The following is a 27,269-nucleotide window of genomic DNA, read 5'->3' as shown; positions in this document are numbered from 1 at the left end:
CAACTGATTTGGAATATTAGTTCACTGATCTAAAATAAAAACAAGCCCATGCTATTTTTAAAATAAAGGATAATAAAACAGTTTTCCCAATGAAAAAGTTACACTTTACTAGTCTCATGCTTCTGTATACCACAGGTGCTCCAACCATAATTACTGACTAAAGGAGTGTCATCACCAGAATCTTCTCTTAGAAAAATAAAAGACTAGAAGTCTTTGTTCTTTTCTTTTTCAAGCACTGTCTATCCTTGCCTTCCTTTCCCTTCCATCTTTCACTTTTTACTTGTAAAAGTACAAGCCATTAAATCTGAAATCTGGATCTTCACTTATTACATCTGATACAGAATTCCTAACATGGGTTCCAAGTCTAACACACAAGCCAGTCATTCAGCTTTAAGTAAGGACATCTGAATTATCTAAGTTACCAGAATTTAGTAACTCAGATGAGAAGGCAAAAGAAGGAAGGTACAGGTTCTTTGGGGGACCCTGAAATTGCAAATAGAGGCCCAAATACGACATTTCTGAACCTGGGCCAGAAGCTATAAGCAGCAGATTAATGTGTGCTAGATCTAACAACTCAACCAGCCAGCATTGCCAAAATACCACTGCCATCCCTCACCCTAAGGAAAGTGAACAAAAACTGAGGGCTTAGACAAAAGGTGTCATGCATTAAGTCCTGTTTCCAAACTGCAAACTGTTAAGGGCTTGTCTAATGACTATACTTGATTTCACCTAGGCCCTCATTTAGGGTCAAGAATAGTTTAGTTCAATTAAAATAAACTTTCAATACGCACATGTAGGTAACAGACCATCCATCCATCCACCAATCCTGCTTTCCTTCCTTCCTTCCTCCCTTCCTTTCTCCCGACCATTTATCCATCCATCCACCCATCCTTCCACCTATCCATTCAAATATTTATTGAGGACTAACCATGGTAGAAACACTGTGTTCTTGTACCAGTGGGGATACAAGAGCAATATATGATCCCTGCCCTTGAGAATTGTGTAGCTCAATGACTATGGTGCCATGCCTAGCAATTCACTGGTCCATTTTATTTATAGCTAATTTTAAATCTCTAGTCTACTTAAGACCCAGGAGCTCCCCTCTCATTAGATGACCCTAGGCCATCTTTACTGAGTTCAATATGTAGCATCAGCTTCCCTACTCTGTACTGCCAAGTATTTCCATGTAGATAACTATCTTCTTTCCTCTTTTGTTTTAGAGAGGAAAATCCCTCTAAGATTAATCTTTTCCCACAGTGCTACCGATTTTATACTTTCTTGTGTTCTTAAGAATATTTATCCATCAAGTTTTCTTTTGCTTTCTTCCATCTTAAATCTTACCTCTTTATACATTCTTTCCCATTGTGTAGAAATACAGAAAGAGGTCTAGCCCTATATGGAGTTATTTCTTCCTTTTCTACTCTTCCCAAAAATTATCATGAGAACCCTATACTTGCCACCACCACTCTTAACTCCCCATAAACTGGTTTCTCAACCACCAAGTTACTACAGCTTTTCTAAATCAATAATTGTTCCTTATTCCTTCACTCCAACAGCCTCATCTGCCTTACTGTTCTTCAAAGACCTCTTTGAATCTAACAACTGACACTCTTTATTATCATACTTCAAAGCCCTCTCCTTGATTTCCACAAAACTACACTGTGTTGCTTGTATTTTTGCCTACCTGGTATCTCCAATATTGTCTCTGTTGGTTCCCGATTTTCCATTCTTACTTGCTAAATGGGGTCCTATGCCACAGCAGCTGTTTTTGCCTTTGTTCTTCTATGACAGATAAAGCTCACTGAGGGAAGAGACTCCCTTCTTCGCCTTCTCTTGCTCCCCAGTTGGGTCAAAGAATGGCTCATTGAATTGAGCAGTTTCAAGGACCACGCCCGGGTCCTGTTTGTTACCAGGTGAATCCTGCCCTTTCTTCCATCCCTATGAGCCTGCCTGGAGCCAAGCTCCCCACACTCACCTCTTCCCTTATTAAGAGGTCAAGTTGATCTTTTGCACCCTCTATCTCACTGGTAATTCACATCCCAACATTTGGGTCTGGGCTTTAGGTGAAGAGTCTCTGGCCTAGTCAAGTTTATCAGAGCTACACATTAGGGTATCAGGCCCATGCTAAGTTGATGATAAAACAGTATGTTAATTCTCATAGGCCACTGTACCCAGCAAAGCTCACACAGAGGGGATTCTTTAAAACTAAGAAGGGGTCCAGACAGATAATGGCACTAAATAAAATTTTCTTTAAAGGACAAAAGTAAATAAATATCTTTTAAAAAGGGACTCCCTGGTGGTCCAGTGGTTAAGAATCCCCTTGCAATGCAGGGGACTTGGGTTTGATCCCTAGTCAGGGAACTAAGATCCCACATGCAGTGGAAGATCCTGCATGCTGCAGCTGGGACCCAACACAGCCAAGTAAGTAAGTATAAAAAAAAAAAATCACAGGAATCTGTGAGGGGCTGAGCTGAGATCAGGCTTAAAACTGGTAAAACAAAAGTGAAGGAAAAGATATAATCCCTACATTTCTGAAGCGTATCTTCCAGTGAGCTGAGCATGCATGCTAAGTTGCTTCAGCTGTTTCTGGCTCTTTGCAACCCTATGGACTATAGCCCGCCAGGCTCCTTTGTCCATGGAATCTTCCAGGCAAGAAGACTGGAATGGGTTGCCATTTCGTCCTCCAGGGGCCCTTTTCAGCAAAGGGGCTGAGCCCCGGGACAAGCCCCCAGCTATAGCTATAGGGACTTTATATAAGGAATGGGGCCACTCAGCTCCTCCAACTCACTGTGTTCTGCTGCAGCTTCAGAGCCAGCAGGGCAATAGTGTGATCTGCCCTTGCTCCAATCTTTCCTGCTTGTGCATCCCTAAAATTCTTTTAGCAGAACTCAAAATCTTTTTCATGTTCAATAAATAATAAAGAGCTCAAAATGCTAAATATTTGGTTGAAGTGAAAATAATGAAATCCATTTGTATTAAAGTACATCAAATAATAACAACAGCAGTAGCAAATATATATTGAGCACTGTGGTATGCCAGGCTCTTTTCTTCACATTGCTGCTTAACTGTTGCAACAAACCTGTAACAAAACAGTAGGTGATACAATTAGTCCCATTTCACAGGTAAGGTGAGTAAGGCACAGAGAGGGTAAGTCACTTGGGAAAGAGGTGGCTGGGCCAGGAAGTCTGGCTCTAATAATGACTTGACTTCACCGCCTTCCCTTTATTTTGCTTTTAAGCCAGGGAGGGGATCTGAGAGCAGGTAAAAACTATAGAAAAAACAACTCACCAGCTACAGAAAGGGTTAGTCCAGCCTGCATTGAGTGTGTGAGTGCCTAGTGTTATCTGACTCTGGCGATCCTTTGGATTGTAGCCTGCCAGGCTCCTCTGTCCATTCTCCAGGCAAGAATACTGGAGTGGGTTGCCATATTCATTCTCTGGGGAATCTTTCCGAAACAGCAATCGAACCTGAGTCTCCTGTGTCTCCTCCATTGTATGCAGATTTTTTACCCACTGAACCACCAGGGAAGCCCCTAGTCCATCCCGGTAATAACCAAACACAAGCTGTGAGCATGTGCACAGAGCTTAGTGGGGACAATGCCGCTTTGCTTGATGTATGGTTTGGAGATTTCACTTGTGTTTCTTAATGGAGGAGACGTACTTGTTGTTTTCAATGCAGAATCTAAATGGAAAAGAACAGGAAGATTCTGAGAATAAAATCTAAACAATGAGAGTGTGGACGGTACCATTTTGGAGCAGAATAATAGCTCAGTAAAGAATCTGCCTGCAATGCAGGAGACCCAGATTCGATTCCTGGGTTGGGAAGATCCCCTGGAGAAGGAAAAGGCAACCCACTCCAGTATTCTTGCCTGGTGGATCCCATGGACAGAGGAGCCTCACAGGCTACAGTCCATGGGGTCGCAAGTACGGACATGACTTAGCAACTAAACCACCACCACCATCTACCGGATAACCTGAACAAGGCACACAACCAGAGTGCTACTGTCCACGACACCCCTTTCAGTAAGCTGGTCAGAACCCAGCCAGGGTTTCTCCAGCTTCCGAGGTCAGCATGGGAGACTTGGGAATTGCTTGGTGACCATTCCTGTCCACAAAGAAAAGTAATGTCCATGATTAGGGCTTGGCAACTCTTCCTGCCACCCCCTACCAGCATAAGAGACAGAACAGCAACTGCCCTATGATTATACCTATCGCAGAAGCTATAAATTAATCCCTAAATACAATCTGCAAAGACCCAAACTAATCTTGCTTTATCAGAGCTTAGAGTTAGATGGCCTCTAGCTACTTAAAACACAGCCATATGCCCTTGATATTACAGGACCTATTATGCAAGGCTCCTCCCAATCCCAGAGGATACCAAATGACATGCCATTGCTTGCTGTTGCTTCCTATCCACATTTTTAAATAACAGAAAAGAACGGAAAAAAAAAAAAAAATCCAGCCACAATTGGCTCCAGTTGGTGTGAATAATGAGATGTGGTTGTCAGAATCCTGGAAAGCTGCCAGCTTGGTCATTAGCTGGCCAGATACTGGGCCCACTTATAAAAAGGATAAGGAATACAACTTAAAATGAGGTCAGTTTTAAGGAGACTTTGAAAATATGGCATTTGGATGTGAGATGAAACAATCTTAGGAATTAAAATCCTCCTTGTATTAAGTACTCTCCTTAAGAAAGGGTACAGGTTGTAATGAGATGAAGCTTCCTCAGTTTGGGGAGTCAAGCTTTGCCCAGTTAAAATCTGGCCCCTTTTTTTGAAGTGTATGATGGAAGAATCCTAGCTTTGACAAGTTGGCAGTAATCCTTGTGATCTATTTTACTGGGATATATATTGTCACTGCAAAAATAAAACATACTACAAAACTGGAGAGCAGACCCTGCCTGTGATCATTAGACAGACTGGACCAAGTGCCTCAAGCCTTTGATGCCCCTGACATATTATTTTCTGGATGGTGTCCAGCAACCCAATGCAGAATAGTTTTTTCTCTACTGTATCCAGATGGCAAATGGAAGAGATCAAATTCAACAGTTTCAGAGCTAACCTTAATGGATGTGAAAGGCTGGCTTCTCCACCAGCTTTTCAGGGATCTACAATACAAAAAAGGCCTTTGAACAAAGAGACAAATAATTGACTTTATTTTCCCCCCTCTCTCTTCAAAACTAAACCATGGATGTAGTAATCTGGTTCAAATCCATCTTCTGGTTGAAAAGGACAGCCAAATATCTGATCAGTTCTAATCACTGGCACTCTCATGACACTTTCTGTGAAGTTCAGATGGGTGTTGCTCTTAATATTCTGGACAGCTTTTTTTTTTCACCTTTTAAGCAAATATTTTCAATCTTCCTCTGTTACCTCCAAACTTTAATAATATATATATATATATATATATATATTCTTAAATGTTTAGGCAGCAGCATTTTATAGTAAGATTCACACACCACTTACTAAAGGCTGAATTTCAGAATTGGTGACCATGAGCCTTGCACATTTGCGTTATTGTATACGCACACACTAGAACTTCACTGAGTCCTTTTGTACAGGAAGGCATATGGTATGACAGTCTACCTCCTTCTTTGGACAAAAGATTTCACTCATTGAAGTGCCGGGACTACTTCATTATTAAATAATTTCACATAAAAATCCTATGGTGTAGATCATAAGACCAGCTTTGAAACTAGTAAGTGGTACAGGAGACAACAATAAAGAAGAGGGCTTTCAAAGAAAGGAATATGTTTACCTTCCACGAGCCAACAAAACAGAAAGGTCAGCTTCAAGAAGGAGTTCTTAAGCTGGGTTCATGGACTTGTAAAACTGTACACAAAATTTTGAGAGTTTATGTACATATTTTTCTAGGTAGAAGGTCCGTATTTTAATCAAAGGAAATAGTGACACGCCCCCCACCCCCCAAAGTACAAGAACTCTGAGGACAAGACTTAATGGAAACAAGATGAGGTACATTAACATATCTAAAGAAAGAATATGCCTCCTGGAGGGGTGGAAGCTTAGAGAAAGCAGCTCCTTTGGGAAAACTTTGGCCATCTGTTTTAAAGCCACGTCCAAGGGAAATGGTCCTATGACACCACTCAGGAATATGTATGCTCCAAAGTGAGGGCGGCATTTTGGGTTATCACAGCTTAATTACAGTCGCCAGTGAGGTGACCCAAAGACCACCCCCTACCACACACACACACACCTTGTTCTGATTCTACACCCATCAAGCTACCTTATTTAATCACCTGGTTTCCCAATTAATTTTTCCTACAAGTAGAGAAATTAAATTTTCCTGCAAGTAATCCGTAAAGAAAAGTAGCTGGTATCCCTGATCATTCTGTCTTCATATAGGATATGTTGTGTGCACATATGCATGTGCAAAAACTTGAGTGTGTGCCTGTCTGTGCGTGTGTACTGCGCAAATGCACAGATGCACATGAACTGGACTCCTACCTAACTGGCTACTACTATCTTGGCTAGCTCTTCTCATCTTTCCAATCTCTTAAAGTTGAAATACTCACAGCTTCAGTACTTAGACCTCTTCTCTTTCTAAAAACACTGCCTAAATGATCACACCCAATCTCATAGCTTTAAGCACAGTATACGCTGAAGATTTACAAATTTATGTCTGCATCTAGATGTCTCGCTTGAGGTTGGGTCTCATATATATTCAACTGTCTACCTGACATCTCCATTCAAATGTTCACTAGTCATCTAAACTTCTGATCTAAACTATTCATCTAAACTTCTGATGTCTAAAACTCAACTCCTGATCTTCAACCCAGTCCCCAAAGTCTTATTCCTCTTGGTGTCTTTACCATCTTAGCAAGTGGCAAATTCATTCCTATAGTTGCTCTAGCCAAAAACCTTGGAATCAATCTTGACTCCTTCCTCCCCTCGTACTGAGTACATAATCAGTAAACAAACAAACAAACAAACAAACCTTGTTGACTGTACATTCTTTAAAATAAATATCAAGAATCTGACCACTTCTCATCTTTGATGAAATCTTCTTACTGAGCTTCTCTGGTGGCTCAGATGGTAAAGAATCCACCTGCAATGCAGGAGACCCAGGTTTGATCTCTGGGTCAGGAAGATCACTGGAAAAGGGAATGGCTATCCACTCCAGTATTTTTGCCTGGGAAATCCCATGGACAGAGGAGCCTGGTGGGTTACAATCCACGAGGTTGCAAAGAGTTGGACACGACTAAGTGGCTAAACACTCAAGCACATTTCTATTACTCACCCTTGTCCAAGCCACTATCATCCCTTATGCAGATCTTATACTGGCCTCTGATTGGTCTTACTTCCATCTTGCTCTTCTATTTTTAACATAACAGCCAGGGTAAGTTTAAAAACCTGTGTCAGCCTTCCTTCCTCTAAACAAAGCCTTCCAATGGCTTTGCAACTCAATCCTAATAAAAGACAAAGTCTTTACAATTGCTTCTAAGATACAATTGTCTTCCCCACATCCACCTTCCTGTTAGCCATCTGATTTCATATCTCCATTATGTCCTGACAGCCATGCAGAAACTCCAATCCTGGGTCAAGGTTTAAAAGCTCATTCTTCACTTACATATTTTGGCAGTTGAGCACTTTTGGTGAGAAATCTTAAAAGAATGTAGAATCTACCCATAAATCTAAGTTGTAGCTTCTTAGGCCCTTGATTCTCAACACTGCTTAATGAACCATTTTTAAAAACGTATGTAGTATTAACGATGTGCCTGGTACTGGTCCAGACACATAAATATTAGCTCACTTAATCCTCACAGTAATTCTGGGAGGTAGACATTTTTATTGTCTCCATTTTACAGATGCAGAAGTTAAGGTATAGAAAAGTTAAACGACTTGCCAAGTATGTATTGCTAGCTGGCGGGAGAGCTTACTAGCTCCAAACTCTGGCAGTCTGCCTATGGAGTTCAAGGTTTTAACTCGTCTTACAGATGAGGAAAATGAGGTATAGATGGCAGTAACTTGCCCAAGGACTTCCAATTACCAAGTAGAACTTGACTTTGAACCCAGGCACTCTGACTTATACTGCTCATCTGCTAAACCACTACCTGATTCCATTATCTCAGGGCTGAAGCTCCCTGAGTGAATTTATACCCATCAGGTTTTAGGGTTCCTGAATTTCCCACTCCAAACTCATCCAGACCTACAGTCATCTCTACCCCCTTTCTCCCAGCCTCAGAGTTGATCTGCTTCTCCTGATGTTCAATCATTTGCTCTGGATTGCATTTCTTTGCATCTCTTTCCTGAATCTGCAATCTCTCCATCTTTACTGGCTCCTGCAATCATGCTCAAGTCTCCACCATCCCCAAAGACCTTACCTCCAAAAAATTATCTTGGTCAGATCATTCTTTAAAGCTCCCTTCTCTCTCTCTGGCACATTTTTAGGTGCCTCACAAGAGCAGTCCCAACTTCCTCAACTCTCATCTCATTAATTTGCACCAGTGACTTCCAAAGCTGCTGTTGTTGCTAATATCATTAGTGATACACCAGTTATAAACCCTGAGAGCTAATTTTTAGTCTGTATCATACTATAGCACTATTTTGCTCTTCATTTTTCCTTTGAAATGCTCTACCCTCTTGGAATCCTTTGACCCACAATGATTCTTCTCTCATCTCTCTGTTGGATTTTTCAACTCTGGTCTATCTCTCTCAGTTTAACACTATGAAGGGTTAAAAACTGCTAATTTTTGAAAATTATTTTTCCTACTTTATGTGCTTTTCTTGATCTCTTTAAACACATAATTTAAAGTGCTACTCAGCTGACAGCTATCTTGTCAGGGATCTTGGCTTTGGTTTTTTTTTTTTTTTTTTTTGGAAGAGTCTCTTCTTTCTCTCCCCCTTCCTTCTTACATGTGGTCGACATGGAAGCTGGATGACCCTCTCTCCACAGTCAGTGTGAAGGCAGGCATTTGACTTTCAGGAAGACAGGAGTCACGGAACACTGACCAAAAGTCTGCTATTTAGACAGAAAAATAAGATGAGGGGAAAGCTGTGTCTCTGTTTGAGTCATAGATATGTTAATATATTCCCAATCAAAATTAAGGACACATGGTCTGCTAAAGAATTTCTGTTCTATTTTAGAATGTGAAAAACAACGTGGGAGATGTCATGTGGATGCTGAAACATTGGAATTTCCAAGACATTTTAAAGATTGATGGGTACAACTCATCCTGGGTTTAACAAGATGTTTGGCCACTGTAGTCACGAACTTATCAGGAAGATGCTGCAACTAAACCCCATCTAACAGACAAGACATCCTATCATAAAATAGTTCTGTGATTATGCTAGGTTGATTTTGGGTTTTATTAAACATGTAAATGATAAATTGGTAAGGAAGTATAACAATAAACTTTCCTAAACAACTACTAAAATGTCAATAGGCCATTTTAAAAGAAGAAAATGTTAAGTTCTTTGTAATGTAGATATAAATTCTTCTTGAACCATACTACTGTACTCGTGTGTGTGTGTGTGCGCGCGTGTGCGTGCTCAGTCACTCACTGTGTCTGACTCTTTGTGACCCCATGGTCTATAGCCCACCAGGTTCCTCTGTCCATGGGATTCCGCAGGCAAGAATACTAGAGTGGATTACCATTCACTTCTCCAGGGGTATCTTCCCAACCCAGGGATCAAACCCACGTTTCCTGCATTGGCAGGCAGATTCTTTACCGCTGAGCCACCTGGGAAGCCCCACTGTACTCTATCATGGTCCAGAGAAAAACGGAATAGCACTAGATGGGAAGCTTGTTATTGTTTAGTCACTTAAGTCATGCCTGTGTTTTGCAACCCCATGGACTGTAACCTGCACCCCTCTATCCATGGGATTTCCCACCAAGATGCCTGGTGTGGGTTGCCATTTCCTCCTCCAGGTGGGACACTTACAAATGGCCTTATTGTCTACACAGTGTAACAGTACAATGAGACTTAGGGCTGTTTTCTATATCTCTGCAGAGCGTACCAAGATCTGTAGAGCAAAGGTCCTAAGGCATGACTTCACAGGTTGCTTTAAAGGAACTGATAATGAACGATTAAGAAAAAGTGTATTGTATCAATGCTGATTCAATATATGAACATTTTACTTCCTTAAGGAGTTGAAAGCATACTCTTAATACGACAAAGCATGATGTCATTTGTTGTATAGATTATATGCATGTTTGTTGAACTAGACAGTCTCTTGAGGCAAAACTACACTCAAAATATAACCTTCTCATCTTAATTCTCAGTTTTTCTATGCTTTTCCATATACAAAGGTAACAAACTTTAGTATAATTTACAGAGGTAGCAAACCCCAGTATAATCAGATACAGTTATGAAAAACAGAAGCTGCACCTGTGAAACAATGTATATATCATAAACTGTTTCTTGGTGGAGTGTTCACAAAAATGTCTGAATAAAAAACAACCCCCTCTCCAAATCAAGCTTTCCATCTGTCTTAAAGCAAATGTCCATAAAAAGAGAGTATATAAGGAAGGATTTGTTAATTTCTATAAGAAAGAGACAAAGTCCTATAAAATTTCAAAATGGGAGCAATCATTTCCAGCTTAAGAACAGTTTTCCATACATGAGTTTTGTTTTTGTTTTTTATTTTAAAGAATCACCACTCTTTAAAGATTGATGGGTGCATACAAATTAAAATGGGAAGAAAGGTTTTTACAAGGAGAGATAGTGACATTAACAAAGAAGTCAAAGAAAATAGCTCTGAGCAAACTTGGAAATTCTATGAACTCCAGGGCAGGGGATCCATGTAGGTACGACAGCAATGACCTGGAGAAGTGTTTTGGATCTGGACTGTGAAAGGAAGGTCGGAATGTGGGGTTCTAAGGAGTCTAAACTTTATGAGAAGCCCTCAAAGATTTCTGAACAAGGGAACAACACCATTAGCACACTGCTTTGGGGAGGTTAATCTGGTGAGATTGACCCTTACAGCAGAAAGTGAAGAGGAACTAAAAAGCCTCTTGATGAAAGTGAAAGAGGAGAGTGAAAAGTTGGCTTAAAGCTCAACATTGAGAAAACGAAGATCATGGCATCTGGTCCCATCACTTCATGGCAAATAGATGGGGAAACAGTGGAAACAGTGGCTGACTTTATTTTTTTTAGGCTCCAAAATCACTGCAGATGGTGATTGCAGCCATGAAATTAAAAGATGCTTATTCCTTGGAAGGAAAGTTATGACCAACCTAGATAGCATATTCAATAGCAGAGACATTACTTTGCCAACAAAGGTCCATCTAGTCAAGGCTATGGTTTTCCAGTAGTCAAGTATGGATGCGAGGGTTGGACTGTGAAGAAAGCTGAGCGCCGAAGAATTGATGCTTTTGAACTGTGGTGTTGGAGAAAATTCTTGGGAGTCCCTTGGACTGCAAGGAGATCCAACCAGTCCATCCTAAAGAAGATCAGTCCTGGGTGTTCATTGGAAGGAATGATGCTAAAGCTGAAACTCCAATACTTTGGCCACCTCATGAGAAGAGTTGACTCATTGGAAAAGACTCTGATCCTGAGAGGGATTAGGGGCAGGAGGAGAAGGGGATGACAGAGGATGAGATGGCTGGATGGCATCACGGACTCAATGGACATGAGTTTGGGTGAACTCTGGGAGTTGGTGATAGACAGGGAGGCCTGGCGTGCTGCAATTCACGGGGTCACAAAGAGTCGGACATGACTGAGCGACTGAACTGAACTGAAGGGGAAGGATAGTGTGGAGATGAGAAGAATCACAAGGTTCTCAAGATTGGTAAGAGGTAAAGGAGAGCAAAGTAGGTGAGAAGAATTATATATTATTGAAGACATAATCATCATAAAGCACAGAGGACCCACCAGGTGCTGTGCATTGACCAAGGGACTTTACACATATGATAGAATTTTGAATCCACATAAAAGTTTTACCACGTGAGTATTACTATTAATACTTTGCAGATGAGGAAACTGAGGTATAGTGAGGTTGCATAACTTGCCTGACATCACATAGTTAGCATGTAGTCTGACTGATCCCGAAAGCCATGTCCCTTCTGCTTTACCACACTTCCTCTTCGTGAGAGGTCAGTCAAGTTTAAGATGACAAGTGTAATTTTGTATGACTGTTGAGTCTCTAGACACTGGCTTCTCTGGGTTACTGAGTTTCACAGCTTGGCAGCATGGGGGTGCCTGGAAACTTGCCAGCCACGGGAGAAGCCAATATTGCCTGCACAGAAGGAATTTCCTTCACAACCAAGATGGCCAGGTAACCAGTATCCACGGAGGGCCAACCTGGCTCTCTCCCCAGAACTGGCAAGGGCTCCACATCATCTGGCCCTTAACATCTCCCTTGGGACTCCACCTTCACGCTGCACACTTACCCCCAACCCAAGAGGCTCTTTTCTCTTCCAGTAAATTTATGAACTGGCTGCCCAGACCATTCTCCCCCTGGGAGGACAGGAATCCAAATCAGGGATTTAAGTAAACAGCTCCATTTCCCTTCACAATTACATTCTCCTGCTCCCCAAAAGGGGCCAAACTATCAGAGTAAAGAGTGAGGCTGAATGAATATAAAATAGAATAGTCCATGCAAAGTCTCTATTCATGGGAGTTATAAGGAAATGTTCATGAGAAGCCCTTTGTCTGGTATAATATAAATTCTATTCAATGTTGCTAATTGTGAAGCCTCAACAGCATCCCAGCTAATGTACTAATTAGTAATGACACTTCAATTCAATTCATAACAGACTCTACTAAGAACTTTTTGGAATGAGAATCTTTTACAATAAAATTCTTACTTATTCCTTGTAGAAATGCCCCACAACACTAATTACTTTAATCTCGCCCATCTTCTCACTTTGCATCTCTGTTATTTTTGAAGAAAGCATTCTAGTCATAAATCCCAACTAGACCCTAGATAGTGGCCCCCTGGCCATCCATAAGCTTCAGCACTCTCCACCTCCCCTCTGCCTGCAGGGCTGTGCACAGGTTGACCTTGCAGCTATAGACTGTGTATAAACACAACTTCCTACATGCACCTAGGGACTTATGTGTTAAAAGCCCTTATTTTACACAGGGTAATCCTAGTGGCAGTAGCCAACGAGAGACACGGAGATAAATTTATAAGACAGCTTTGCTCCTTTCTCATAACTCACTGAGCCAAACAAGACTGTAAGTTCAGCAACAACAGAGGATGATTTATAATTTCTACTCTGCATGTTATCATGGCAAGATATATAAGTGACTTTCACAGAAGAGATTTAAAAGTTTGCATAGCAGTTATCAGCGTATTAACATGGGTAATTTGCTTCAGAATTTAATGTCTTTTAATACATTTAGTACACAGAATTTGGAATCAGTACTGCCTAGGGTTACCATCTTGGCTCTGATACTTGCTATGTGACTTTGGGTGAGTTATTTAACCTCTCAGTAGCTTCATCTGTAAAATGGGGCTAATATTAACAATGACCTCATTGCATTGTTAGGATTAAACAAACTAATGCATGTCAAGTGCTTCAAACAATGTATGGTACATGGTAAACACTCAATAAAAGTATGCTGGTATCTTTTCCCTTCTTATCATATTCCATAATAACTGAAATGATCACAGTCCCATCAGATCAGGGTCCCAAAATGAATTAAACATTGAGTTAATTTTAGTACAAATAAGAAAATAGTATCTATTGAACTAAAACTTTAAAGGATACTGACATTTATTTAATTCATAATCATTAAAGAACTGGTAAAAAAAAAAAAATTCGAGGGCCAAGAACAATTCTGAACATTCTATGCTCTAGAAACATGTATATCTAGAGTGAACAAAGTCTTTCCAAGAAGAAACAAAGGACAAGCATAGAAGAGCTGTGTGGCTTTTAATAGCCCTACTGCTCAGGAGTTCCCCAACAAAACATTGCATGTTGTCCTCAAGATTAAAGGAGAATGTGGGAAGCATTCTGAAAACTACAAAGTGTTATATTAGAGCAGAATATTATTAATGAAAATAACAGATTCCACTTGAAAATTGTTATTTGTGATACGCTATGTTTTATTATGTTTCTGAAAGCATTGATGAAAAATCTACAATCATTATCCCAAGAACCTTACACAAGAAGCAGTGTAACCAAGGTCATTAGGGGCTCCACCCACACTGGAGTTACCTGGGACCGTAGAATCTCACTAGAACACCAGGACAGGAATGCAAAGGAGAAACTGAGCTCTCTCTGTCTGTCTACTGGTTGGTGTCCCAGTCTAGAGGGCAGGGAATGTAAAAGTGGAAATGGAGAGAACCTCTATGGGTTAGAAATCAGGCTGGTCAACTGTGCTTTTGAAGAGACAAAAGGGCAGTCAACAATGCAGTTCTTAGCCAACCGGATGTAGGCTCAATGCGAGGAAGACTGTGCCAAAAGCCAAAGGAAAAAGAGAGCTGTAGATGAATTTCGGTAAATGATTACAGGACCATGAACAGTCAGATGATGGGGTGGGATGAATCTAGATATGACCCTGCCTTGCTCAGTAAGCAAGGTAGTTAAGAAAAAGTGTAAGCTTTTGACTGGGAATAAGAGGTAGGGTATGACTTCCCTGGTGGCTGAGACAGTAAAGCGTCTGCCTATAATACGGGAGACCTGGGTTCAATCCCTGGGTCAGGAAGATCCCCTGGAGAAGGAAATGGCAACCCACTCCAGTACTCTTGCCTGGAAAATTTCGTGGACAGAGGAGCCTGGTAGGCTACAGTCCATGGGGTTGCAAAGAGTCGCACACTTCACTTTCACTGCTAAGGAATGATATAGTGAGAAAACTGTTAAGGCCTGAGCAGGGTTAAATTCAGTCATGCTGGAGTCAATGTATCACCTCTGTGCCTATAAATTATCTTTCTGCATCTAGTGTCTCACATGGGCAGAGCACCTTCTATCGTAAGCCTGTACATTTATCCTGCGGAAATTCAGGAGGAAGGCTTAGGCCTCATGCTGATAGCAGAGAGATTCCTGAACCCCTGATAGGTGGGGGTAAAACAGGATCAAGAGTAGAGCTGAAGAAAGTACTCTTTGGGAGGTGGCCAGCGGCCAGGTGGGATGAATGGTGAACAACTCGCCTGCCAGTGCAGGAGACACAAGAGATCTGGGCTCGATCCCTGGGTGGGGAAGATCCCCCGGAGGAGGGCATGGCAACCCACTCCAGTATCCTTGCCTGGAGAATTCCATGGACAGAGGAGCCTGGCGGGCTACAATCCATAGGCTCACACAGAGTCAGACACAGCTGAAGCAATGTAGCATGCATGCACAGAGGCTACGCTGTACATAAGCACCTGCGTATTATGCAGAAGCAAACTGTGTTTGGATGAAAGAAAGAAGTTAGAAAAGAAAGAAGAAAGGAAAGAAAACAGACTGCTATTATCTCAAGTACTCTCCTAGCTTATGATAAATAGAAAAAAGGTTGCATTTTATTAATAAAATACATACATATCAACTCATTTATAGAGCAGCTCCTTAAAAATCCACCCACCATATGTGGTCCTAAGCCAACAAATTCACTTGGATATTTAAGGAAGCTGAAGTATTTTTCAAACTTCATCTTAAGAAATCCAAGACACCATGGCACCGTCTTAGCAGTCCCTGGCTGTGTGTGGAGGGAAGGTGGTAGACAGGAGTAGGAGGGGCCAAGCAAATGGGGCCATAGCTACTTTAGTATTTCTTAAGTCAGAAAAGTTCTTTTTATTTTTAATTGGAGGATAATTGCTTTACAATGTTGTGCTAGTTTTTGCCATACGACAACGTGACTCAGTCATAAGTATACATATGTACCCTTCCTCTTGAATCTTCCTACTCTCCTAGGTTGTCACAGCACTGGGTTGAGTCCCCTGTGTTATAACAGCAACTTTCCACTGGCTATCTATTTCACACATGGTAATGTATATGTTCCAATGCTACTGTCTCAATTTGTCCAACCCTCTGTGTCCTCTGCTCTCTATGTCTCTATTTCTGCCCTTTAGACAGGTTCATCATTACCATTTTCCTTAGATTCCATATATATTCACTAAGTGAAAGTGAAGTGAAGTCACTCAGTCGTGTCTGACTCTTTGCAACCCCATGGACTGTAACCTACCAGGCTCCTCCCTTCATGGGATTCTCTAGGCAAGAGTACCGGAGTAGGTTGCCATTTCCTTTTCCAGGGGATCTTCCCGACCTAGGAATCGAACCTGGGTCTCCCGCATTCACTAATACACAGTATTTTTCTCTTTCTGATTCACCTCACTCTGTGTAACAGGCTCTAGGTTCATCCACATCACTAGAACTGACTCTAATTCATCCTTTTTATGGCCGAGTAATATTCCATTGTACATATGTACCCCAATTTCTTTATCCATTCATTTGTTGATGGGCACCTAGATTGCTTCCATGTCCTAGCTGCTGCAAATAGTAAGCAGAGCTGCAGTGAACATTGTGGTACATGTGTCTTTTTGAATTATGGCTTTCTCAGGGTATATGCCAAGTTGTGGGACTGCTGGGTCATATGATAGTTTTATTCCTATATTTTTTAAAGAAATCTCCATACTATTCTCCATTGTGGCTGTATCAGTTTACATTTCCACCAACTGTGCAAGATGGTTCCCTTTTCTCCACATCCTCTTCAGCATTTATTGTTTGTACATTTTTTGATGATGTCTGTTCTGGCTGGTAGGAGGTGATACCTCACTGTAGTTTTGATTTGCATTTCTCTAATAATGAGCAATGTTGAGCACTGTTGTGCTTATTGGCCATCTGATTGCCTTCTTTGGAGAAATGTCTGTTTAGGTCTTCAACCATTTTTGATTGGGTTGTTTGTTTTTCTGATATTGAGCTGCATGAGCTGCTTGTAGTAATATATTTTGGAGATTAGTCCTTTGCCAATTGCTTCATTTGCAATTATTTTCACCCATTCTGAGAAAAATGCTCTACTTTTATCTGCTTTATCTAAGAGGGATTCATATAGGATTTTATTTGATAAGAGACCACTGGTCAAGTGGGAAGAGCTCAGGAAAGGCTGAGTGGGAATCCTGGCACTGCCATTTACCAGCTCTCTGATGGGAATATTTCCTAACCTCTTCAAACCTTAGTTTCCAGTTTCATAAAATGGATAGAATAATATTTACAGAATTTTTGTGAGAAGTAAATAAGATAAAGCTGTATAGTACATAGCAAGAAAGCTTGGCACATAACAAGCCTTAGCTAAATGTTAGTTCCCTCTCTGAAAGACAGGATATGCATACATACATGCTTAAATATACAAATAGATACATTATAATATGTGTGTGTGTGTGTGTGTGTGTGTGTGTGTGTAGATATATATAGAAAGAGACTTGCCAGTGGGCGTTAGTGGTAAAGAACCTGCCTGCAAATGCAGGAGATGTAAGAGATGCAGGTTTGATCCCTGAGTTGAGAAGATCCCTTGGAGGAGGGCAAGGCAATCCAAACCATTCTCTCTTGCCTGGAGAATCCAATGGACAGAGGAGCCTGACAGGCTACGATCTACAGGGCTGCAAAGAGTGGGACACCGCTGAAGCAACTTAGCATGCGCGTGCTCACACACACACACAAACACACACACGTTTGCATAAGCCTCCACAGACAGTTCTGTAACCTGTAGACATGCAGTAGGTATACTGAGAAAGATTCTGGCAGTCAGCAGCCTCACCGTTTTCAGCATTTTCTGACTGTGGCTGCTATCATAAATGCTCAGCATTGATTCACAAGTTCTCCTCTGTATTTTCAGTAGATACCCTCAGTTTTCATCAGCTACACAAAGAGATTTTTTAAAGATTTTTAAATACTATGTTTTGAATAAGCTAAGTCAGTTCACATGGGAAATTAACCTAGGAAGCATTTCAAACAAATGGACTCGGAACTTCCCTGGTGGTCCAGTGGTTAAGAATCTGCCTGCCAATGCAGGGGATACAGGTTTGATCCTTGGTCCAGGAGGATTCCACATGGTGCAGGGTAACTAAACCTGTGCATCCAGAGCCCCATCCTCTGCAACAAGAGAAGCCACGGGCAGCACAGAGAAGAGGAGCCTCTGCTTACCGCAGCTAGAGAAAAGCGCACGCACGTGTAGTTAATGAAGACCCACCACAGCCAAAACAAAAAAAGACTCATAGACTGAGCTTAAAAGGACCTTTAGAGTAGATCCATGCAACATCCTGATTTAAGAAAAGCACAGAGAGGATGTAGCCAAATCAAACCGGCACAGTGAGCAGCTAGCACAATTTCCAGAGGGTCATAGCAGTCCTGACAGCTTTCCAGGCTGATTAGTTCATGTTGCTGGTTGGACAGACAATGGACAAGGCAGAGAAAAGCTAAAGGGAAGAGCCACTGGGAACACTATCCCAATTTAATGCCATTAAGATCACAGAAATCTCTAGCAACAAATACTAATTACAAAATATGGAATGAAATGTCAACAGTCAATTTTACCATTCTAATTCCATAATTAATTAGCTTTGTGATATTAGGCAAGTTACTTAAATAAAGTCTACTTCTGGATGCTTAAAATAAGGTGTTAATACCTATCTCAAAGCCTCGTTATGAAGTATTCTAAAGGATTCTTGTCTAACCTCAGTCTAATCATGAGAAAAATATCAGACATATGAGAGACATTCTACAAAATAAATTAACCAATTCTCTTCAAAAAGACCAAGGTCATGAAAGACTGAGGAAGTGCCATAGACTGGGGGAGACATGACAGCTAAATGCAATATGGGATCCCGGATTTGATCCTAAACCAGGAGACTAGCGGAAAAATTGGTGAAATTTGAAATTGTCCCATGTTAATTTCTTGGCTTAGGTAAGTATATTATGCAAGATGAAGCTGCTTGGTGAAGCATATACAGGAATGCTCTGTACTAATTTTGTGACTCTTTATCCCAAATGATTCTTTTTTAATGCTTTTTAAAAAAGAATGATTTTTAAAAAAAGACTTGTTGTAAGAACTAAACACAAGATCAAAAATCTAATACACTGCCTATTTTTTTGCAGGCATGATTCCTTCATTGAATAACCATAGGTCAAATTTAGTGACCATAAACAGTAGAAACAGTATGGTAATACAGGCCAAATCCAGGATGGGACAGCTAATAAGAAGTGTGCTGTTCAACAGTGATAAAATGTGGACATTTTATACTTCACTTGAATGATCACAAATATTCTTGCAGAAGTCTACTAACCGTCAATATTTCACTCTTTGCACAATACAGTCATAAGTTAGTGCTTAAGTAAGTGTGGATTCTGGGTTTGGTCAAAGATGACAGGCTTAAATTTACCTAATGCCATCAATGTTTAAACATAAAATGTCAGATCTCCATTCCTCTGACTCTGTGACTACTCTCATCTTGTCAGACTTCAGTGGTTTTCTGTCAGGTAACACCTGGCAAAATAAACTACTTTCATATAAATTGTAGACATTCATAATGAGTAAGGCTTGATACACTATTATTTCTGTTTTCTCTCTAGCTTTCATTTTAAACTTGATTCTACATTTAGCCTTGAAGGGCAAAAGCCGCCTCTTGAGATAACTAAAGGTCCCCAATGCCAAGATTATTAACCAAGATTTTGCTTTCATAGGAAATCATTAAAACAACCTACGAATCTCAATACTCTGGCAAAGTACTGCCATGGTTCACCCACTTTTGCTTCTCACCTCAGGAAGTAACTGTACAGCCAAAACTAATAAGAAGCAAGTTGCTGTTTCTTACTTGTTGATAGAATCATTCATGTGATAAATATACGTTTCTTTCCATTATATTATAGCCCTGCAAAATAATTTTTGTTTTCTACAAAGGTTATGAGATATCATAAAAGTGTCTAATGCATCTGGTTTAAGAATCCAATTCTTCCTTCACATATTTCTGCATCTGTTCACAAAATCTCTTTGACTTCAAAGGAAGCTTTTCAAGTGAAAAAGAAGATACATACAGGAAAAACGGCCATAAATTTTTCATTTTCTAAAGCCATTTTAATAACTTTTCTAAGGCCATTTTAAATAACAGCACTGTGGGACAAGTACTGTCCCACAAACTCTCCCTCAGAGATCTACAATAGCACAGATGATATACTGGCTATGCATTCATCTGAAGATTTATGTTTTAAGACTTTTTTCTGGGTCTGAGAGTGGTATCTCTTCAATTTAGAACATGTGAAAACTACAGAAAGCTTAAAGAACACTTAAATCACTTTTAATCCATTATTTAGAAAGACCAAAGAGAAAGCACAAAAAGTTAAGAACAGTTGTTTCCTTCTAGTCGTTTTTCCTGTACATAGATACTTACATAAATATTTATTTGCAAACATAATATTATAATGACACTGTGAATGTAATTTTGTATCTTTTCTCAGTTGGTCTTTCAAAAGACTGCACTAGTCCTTCAAACCATCATTTTTAATGACTGAAAATTATAGGAGGCAGTGGAGAGCTAAATTAGGAATTTGGAATTAGCAAATACAAACTACTATATATAAAACACATAAACAACAAGGTCCTACTGTATAGCATAGAGAACTATATCCCATATGCAGCAATAAACCATAATGGAAAAGAATCTGAAAAAGAATTTTAAAATTTACATGTAGAATTATGCTTTAAGGAGTGCTCTTTCCTATATTTAATTTGTATTCTACCAAAAGCTAAATTAAAGGTTTGAGAACACCACTTTGGAAAATCTACAACGTGAAACAATCTAGATTAACAGTTGATTAAGATAACTGTGTTCATAAATGCCACTGAAACAATAGTAGAGATTTCAAATTCTATTCTTTAGCGCTTATAATGATTTAATGCCCTAAACTTCCTGGGATAAGCATAAGCAGACTGTAGTTTGTTTTCCTTTTCTCTTTGATTCTGTTTCTCATGACATTCACAACTCTTGAGTTTGTTATGAGAGGGAGTTTGAGTCTAAGATTTAGTAACTTTGGATTCACAGGTTTTATTATGCTACTATTACCTAGAAATATAGTATATAACTATAGTAATCAACCAAATCTCCCTGCACCCTCAGCTTGTGGGATCTTAGTTCTCCCATCACGGATTGAACCCACACCCTCAGCAGTGAAACCTCAGAGTCCTAACCACTGGACTGCCAAGAATTCCCAGTAATCAACCAATTCTGGCACTACAGAATCAAATCTCCAAACTTCAAAGAGAGGGATATTTGCTGTATTTATCTAATTCGCAATCAATTCTTACTTAACTATGCTACCTGCAATTTAAAACATTTAAATAACTGTTTTGATAAATAACTTCCCAGTGTAATATCCTCTATTCTTAGAAGAATCTGGTTAGGCCAATATCTATGAAGACCACTTAAGTACAGAAAGTTAAGTAATCATGGGATGATTAGAAAACTAACTTGAATTTATATCCGGGTTTTGATAATTAATATCACCGCTTTACTTTGGCTTCTCTATCGTGGAGCCACTCATTTTCCAAAGCGTAAAGTAACACGCTAACCCTTCCTCCACCCATTTTGCTGAAGAAAGGAAGTCCAGAGAGAAAAAGTGATTTGTCATGTCACACTTCCTTGGTGGCTCAGATGGTGAAGAATCCGCCTGCAATGCGGGAGCCTTGGGTTCAGTTTCTGGGTTGTGAAGATACCCTGGAGGAGGGCATGGCAACCCACTCCAATATTCTGGTCTAGAGAATTCCATGGACAGAGGAGCCTGGTAACAGCAGTGCTACCAGGACAGGACCACACCTTTGGAAAGCTTGCTTAAATTCCTTCAAAGAACCTTCTAGATACAGGTCTGCTTCCGGACAATGGGGAGAAATACAGAGTGGAAGGTACACTGACATTGCTCAAGTATCGCACTGCCAGAGAGAGGATGCCAAGAGGGTGCACCTCCTTAAACAGTCTAATTACTAATGAGGTGTCTTTTCCAATTTCTTCGCCAGGTCCCTTGGCTTACTGTTACGGAAAGGAAAGTAAAAACAGCAACATCAGGACTAGGGCAGTGCCGGAAGGACTAGCTCTCTGGTGTCTGACAACGTCACACAGGGAAGAGCTTCCCGGGTTGCCCGGCAACAGTGGAGCTGCGGCGCCCAGAGACGAAGGTACTAAGGCCAAGTGGGCAAGCGGCGGCGCGCTCCTCCCACCAGGGGCGCGTTACGTCACGCGTATCCTTACAACGTCATCACGCTCCGAGTAAGAAAGCAGTCTTAGGCGAATCAACCTTAGGAACGGAAGAGCTCGGTACTCTCCAGAGAAAACGGGGAGGGTGAAGCAAAAGAAGGGAGGAAAGAGAGGCGAGAAGGACCTAGCGAGACGGGAAACCGGCGGAAGAAGGGTTAACATTGGTTACCTGGGGAACGGGAGCAGCGTCGGGTCCTTGATGAAGTGCCCGGATGAAGTTCCAGCACTCACGCGCTTTCCGCATTGAGTGCAGCGCCATCTTGAAAAGGGCGGAGCCGTCTTGTCTTGAGTGACATCTGGTCAGAGGAAATTCCAGATTCGCTGCGCGTTTGCTTGCTGCGCATGCGCCCTTGCTCTCGGGGCGGTCCTCAGCTGTTTGGGGGGAGTCCGGCCTTCGCAGAGCAGATGTGGGTTAGGATCCGGATGTGTCTTGACTTTAGTGTATGCCATGGAGACCTGTATTTGCGCAGGTTTCTTGAAGGACGGGATATTAGTAACAGCGTTTTAAACTGGAAGAAAGTAAAAAAGCCTTTCGGATCTTAATCGTCCTGAGGCAAGTTTTTAAGAAGTTTCTCTGGCAGTGGGACCTCCCTGATCCTCTTAGAGGGCAGCAGGTGGTTTTTTTGAGACCTATGTGGCCTCGTTAATGCATTTGATCTGCAAACGTTTGCTGAACTCGGCCGTCTGCTAGGTATTGAAAGTGCAAAGACATATCTTGCCTTCAAGTAGTGTATGGGGTAGCGGATAAATGATGCACTGTTTTAGGGGTTAAAGAAGTAAATGCCAACATTGGGAAAGTGGGATGGTAAAGACTGGTGCTTCAGCCTCCCCTAAAGAAGACTTCAGAAAGAAGAAGATAATTGATAGAAGAAAGTGTTTTGAGTTTTAGCTTAAATTATGAGAAGAGTTAACAGGGTACTCCTCCCTCTGTTAATGCACCCCAAAATCTGACAGTAAAAGTATTGGGAAAGATTCGTTAGAATTCCTTTATGTGTTTTGTTGTATTTATTCATTAGGGAGCGGTAGGAGATAAATGCAGGAGATAAAAGGATACCGATACACTTAATGGAACTGAAATTAACAAAGTAAGACAAAACTATTCAACTAAAACCATACAGTAAGAATTTCGTAAGAGAGGTACAGAGTACTGGTGAAGTTCAAGCATAATTGATGTAATTCAGAAGTAAGCAGAGAAGGAATCATAGGAATGAGGGCAAAAAGAACAAACAAAAACACTAAGGAAATCAAGTCTCATTCTTCGACAGAACTAATCTGTTTGGTTGTTTCTGTTAAATATGAGGTGCTTGTAGTACTTGAAAATATGGCACCAATTAGATAGATAGGTCTGGACCTCAGGAAAGAGGTCTGAGCTACGAAACAGATGGTAATTGAATCCAAGAAAACCTTTGAGACTAGGAGGTAGAGTTTGTGGAATAAAAGTAGTCAGATGATAGAAATTGAAAGGCGTTGCCAAAATATGTTTAAAAGTCCCCCAAATGTGATATTACTGAAACCCAGGAAAGAGACCTTGCCAGCAGAAGTGATGATTGATCTTTATAAAGATGTAAACTTATATGCCTTGATGTTTTATACTCGTGTACAGTAAAGCATTAACATTATAAAACAGGGTTTTTTTTTTTAACTGGTATATTATTAATTAGATTTAATGACCCTAGGAATTAGTAAAATTAGACTTCTAACATCCTCAGCCATCTGGATTATAAGATAATGCCTAACAATTGAAGAGGAGGATTTTGGCAGAAAGCTGTCACAGGACCTGCCCACTCTACTTCCTCAAGCAGTTAAGTTTAGTCTTTTATCTCTGGAGACTCAACATGAGTGATCATATTTTCACCGGACATGTTTCCAAGACATACTTCTCCCCTGGAGAAGGAAATGGCAACCCACTTCAGTTATTCTTACCTGGAGAATTCCATGGACAGAGAAGCCTGGCAGACTACAGTCCATGGGGTTGCAATGAGTCAGACACAACTGAGCAACTAGTATACATATATATTACACACATATATATATCATATATGTGTGTGCATAGAATATATACACACATATGTATATATCCCATTTTTATGTGCTCCTGAAATTAACATTATAAATCAACTATACCTCAAAAAAAACAAAAAGTTCTTTTCAAACATAGAATAAATTGTGTTTCCCACCAGAGTGGTGACCTGGTAACTCAGGTCTCTCAACCAGCATGGTGATTCCTTTTGTATTTCTTAAATTTCCTCAGCATCTAGTATATAGTACCTTGCACAGAGTAGGCACACCTTTTAAATCTAAATTTTAGTTTGACAAAGTAGGCAAGCAAATAATTGACAGGTTGATATACTTTTAGACAGAAGGGACAACTGACAGCAGAAAAGACACTATTGAAAGCAAGCTAATTTTGTCTGCTTTTACACTTTTTCACAATGGCATTCTGAAACTTTTTGGTGTTGGTGAAACTGTCACCAGAAAGCTCACCATCTTCTCCTCTTCTAAGAAGTGCAGTATATTCAGCATATTTTAATAGGTATTTTAAACCTTAATCCTGAATCTTCAGGGAAAGATTTGTTACTCAGTGTCTCTTTTAAAGAAAAATTTGTAACTTTTGCAAAAGTTTCTGTGTAAAATGGTTAACATTTTAAAGGTTTGTATAAGGCAGGGTTAGTTTGATTACATGGGAAGTTCTCTTACAGAGTAGTTCATTGTTCAACAGTGTTTTTTAAATGGGGTGCCACTGTATTTATTGGCATTATTTTACCATGGTTATCGTTTATTATCGTTTGGTAAGCCAAAGAGCTTTAGTAAAATGAGATATAAATGTATCAAAAGCAGACTTTATATATACTTACAATTAAAACCCTTGTCTAATACTTGTAGCGTGCACTGTACATCTACATATGTTCATGCTTACACTTTTGAACGCTTGTTTAAAATTTGATTTCTCATCAACACTTTTATAGTAAGTTCTGGTAATTTTGCTCTTTCCTTAACATTCCCCACAAATCCCATCTTGCTTGAAACAATAGATTAAAACCAGACTGGCAGTTGGGGAAGGTTTTCTATTGCAACCATGTGTGTCAGAAGAAAGGATTAGGTTTCCTTGTCCAAGAACATCAAGGGGAAACCTCCACCTCTGTAGACACACCTCTATTCCTCAGTAATGGAGAGTTTATATCTAGTTAGATTTAAATGGGATAAGGAAAGAGTTTAATTCCCATCTTAGCTCTTGTAGTGTAATAAGCCCTCAAGTCTCAAAGTATCCAATTTTGTTTTCTCTAATTTAATTCTAAGTGTCAGGTTGGTATTAGATGTTGATCAAGGTAATGGAGAGTTACCCTACACATTTATTCACTTAAAGAAGAATTTTGCAGAATGCAAAGACTAGATGGCATCTATGTTCAAAACTTACTTGAAGCACAATCCATTCACCTCTGACCTTTCATTTATATTGAATATGTTTTTCAAATACAGAGGGAGAGATTGCACAGTGAAGGCAAGCCTTTTTCTTCATAATCTGGAGAGACAGCCACAGTTCTCTGGCCATACCATCTTTTTGCTGGACTCATTTTATTATGATCTAAATCAAATTGAGGCAGAGTCTGCCTTAGAGTGAGATAGCTTCCAAGAGTCACTAAAATACATGGGAAATAACAGTGATTTGGACAATGTTCTTTTATACTTTTGGCTTAATTCTAGTTCTATATCTCATTTTATATCTAATGAAACTGGTCCAGAGATACTCAGTACCTTGCTGAAAATCACACAACAGATAAAAGCAGAAATAGGAAGAATTTGTTCTCTAGTTGAGTGCTCTAGTTTAAGTGACACCACTGTGAAGCTGAAGGAGCTAAGACAGATGCTGGTCCAAGCAGGGGACAGTTTTACCGAAGGGCACATCCTCGTCATACTTCAAACTCAGAGTAACTAAATGGCTGAATCTTAGAGGGTTGATGGGCTCATCTTTCCTTCCCTAACATTCAAAGATGCTGTTTTTCCCTAGTAGTTTTTGGGGGAAATGCAGGTTGTAGCATCTTCTTTGAGTGAAGGTAGTAATTAGGAGGCTTATCTGGTCTTTAGGAAAGCTAGGGTTTTAAGGGTGCAGTACTATCACTTTTTTCCAGGAAGATGTCATCTAGTAAAAATCAAGGGAGAGGCTAGGTGATGTGGATTGCAAAGTAGAATTTTTCTCAAAGTATCTTTTTCTTAAGTTTAAGGATCAAGGTCATAGTCTTTCAGATTCAACTTCTTACCTTAAGGACTCTTTCTTAGTGTGCAACAATGAAGACATTTTGATCAGGGTTGGGAGAAAGTGCTAAGGATGGGAAAGCCAAAGCAGACATAAGTGAATAATTTATTGATCTTTGGACAACTGACTGCATTACCTGTAGAATTCTTTGTGTGCAATACTGAAAGACTCTTTATATGAGAGTGTTACAGGCCCTGGGATTCCTGTTCGTTTTCTATATTTTCTCTCCATATTCTTTTTCAAACTGCCTTTTCAATATTAGAATACAGATTTTCAGAGAAGATAGAGAATTGCTTCCTTAATTTCCTTAATTAAGTGGGTCTAGAATGGCAAGAATAATTTTGGAGAAATGTAAGATTTTTTTCAATGTTCCCACACCTACTGTTTACCCGCAATTGTAGGACATGTGTTCCTTGCAGGAAATGGAGCTTAGAAATGAGCAAATTAAAGTTTTGAAGGAGCAGCTTACTTGGCTGTCTGTTTTTGCATGCCGTATCTTTTCCAAGTGGTGTAGCCCTAAAGACAAGCTCTATATGTAATATGTACAGTCATTCTGTCTTTAAATTGCCACTCTTTGCTCTCAGCTACTTCATCACTGGGGTGAATAGGCTTCCTTCTTCTGAATTTATGTTTTACAAAAAGAACTATAGCAAGGCCTCCAAAAAGCTTCCTGGAGGGTCTTTAGATAGGTTTTTTTCTATTTTGTCTGTGTAATCAAACTACATCATATTCCTTCTCACACTGTACCTATCTGGTGTTCCAGGATCCTAGCTGTGAGCACAGAAAGTCAGACATAACTCTTAGGTCTTGATCTTTCTAAAAACAACCTCAAAAGATATCTGAATTTCTCTAAAATCAGCGATTTTTTTTTCACTTTTTGTCCTTAATAAGTAGAA

The 27,269-nt window shown here is 40.1% G+C and overlaps 1 protein-coding gene across 4 annotated transcripts in view; it reads right to left on the bottom strand.

The window, feature by feature from the left end:
* WARS2 (tryptophanyl tRNA synthetase 2, mitochondrial) overlaps positions 1 to 22,380 on the bottom strand; it is a 96,475-nt gene extending 74,095 nt beyond the window's left edge. For all 4 annotated transcript variants that reach the window (XM_068964879.1, XM_068964880.1, XM_068964882.1 and 1 more), the window contains exon 1: positions 22,291 to 22,380. In XM_068964879.1, the coding sequence (XP_068820980.1) occupies positions 22,291 to 22,380 (90 nt within the window). The remainder of the gene's footprint in view (positions 1 to 22,290) is intronic.
* Positions 22,381 to 27,269: the final 4,889 nt, after the last annotated feature.

The sequence above is a fragment of the Capricornis sumatraensis genome, chromosome 2, assembly GCF_032405125.1.
Source record: "Capricornis sumatraensis isolate serow.1 chromosome 2, serow.2, whole genome shotgun sequence".
NCBI lineage: Eukaryota > Metazoa > Chordata > Mammalia > Artiodactyla > Bovidae > Capricornis > Capricornis sumatraensis.
Note: the sequence above shows the minus strand (reverse complement) of the source record. Positions and strands in the feature narration are given on the sequence as shown.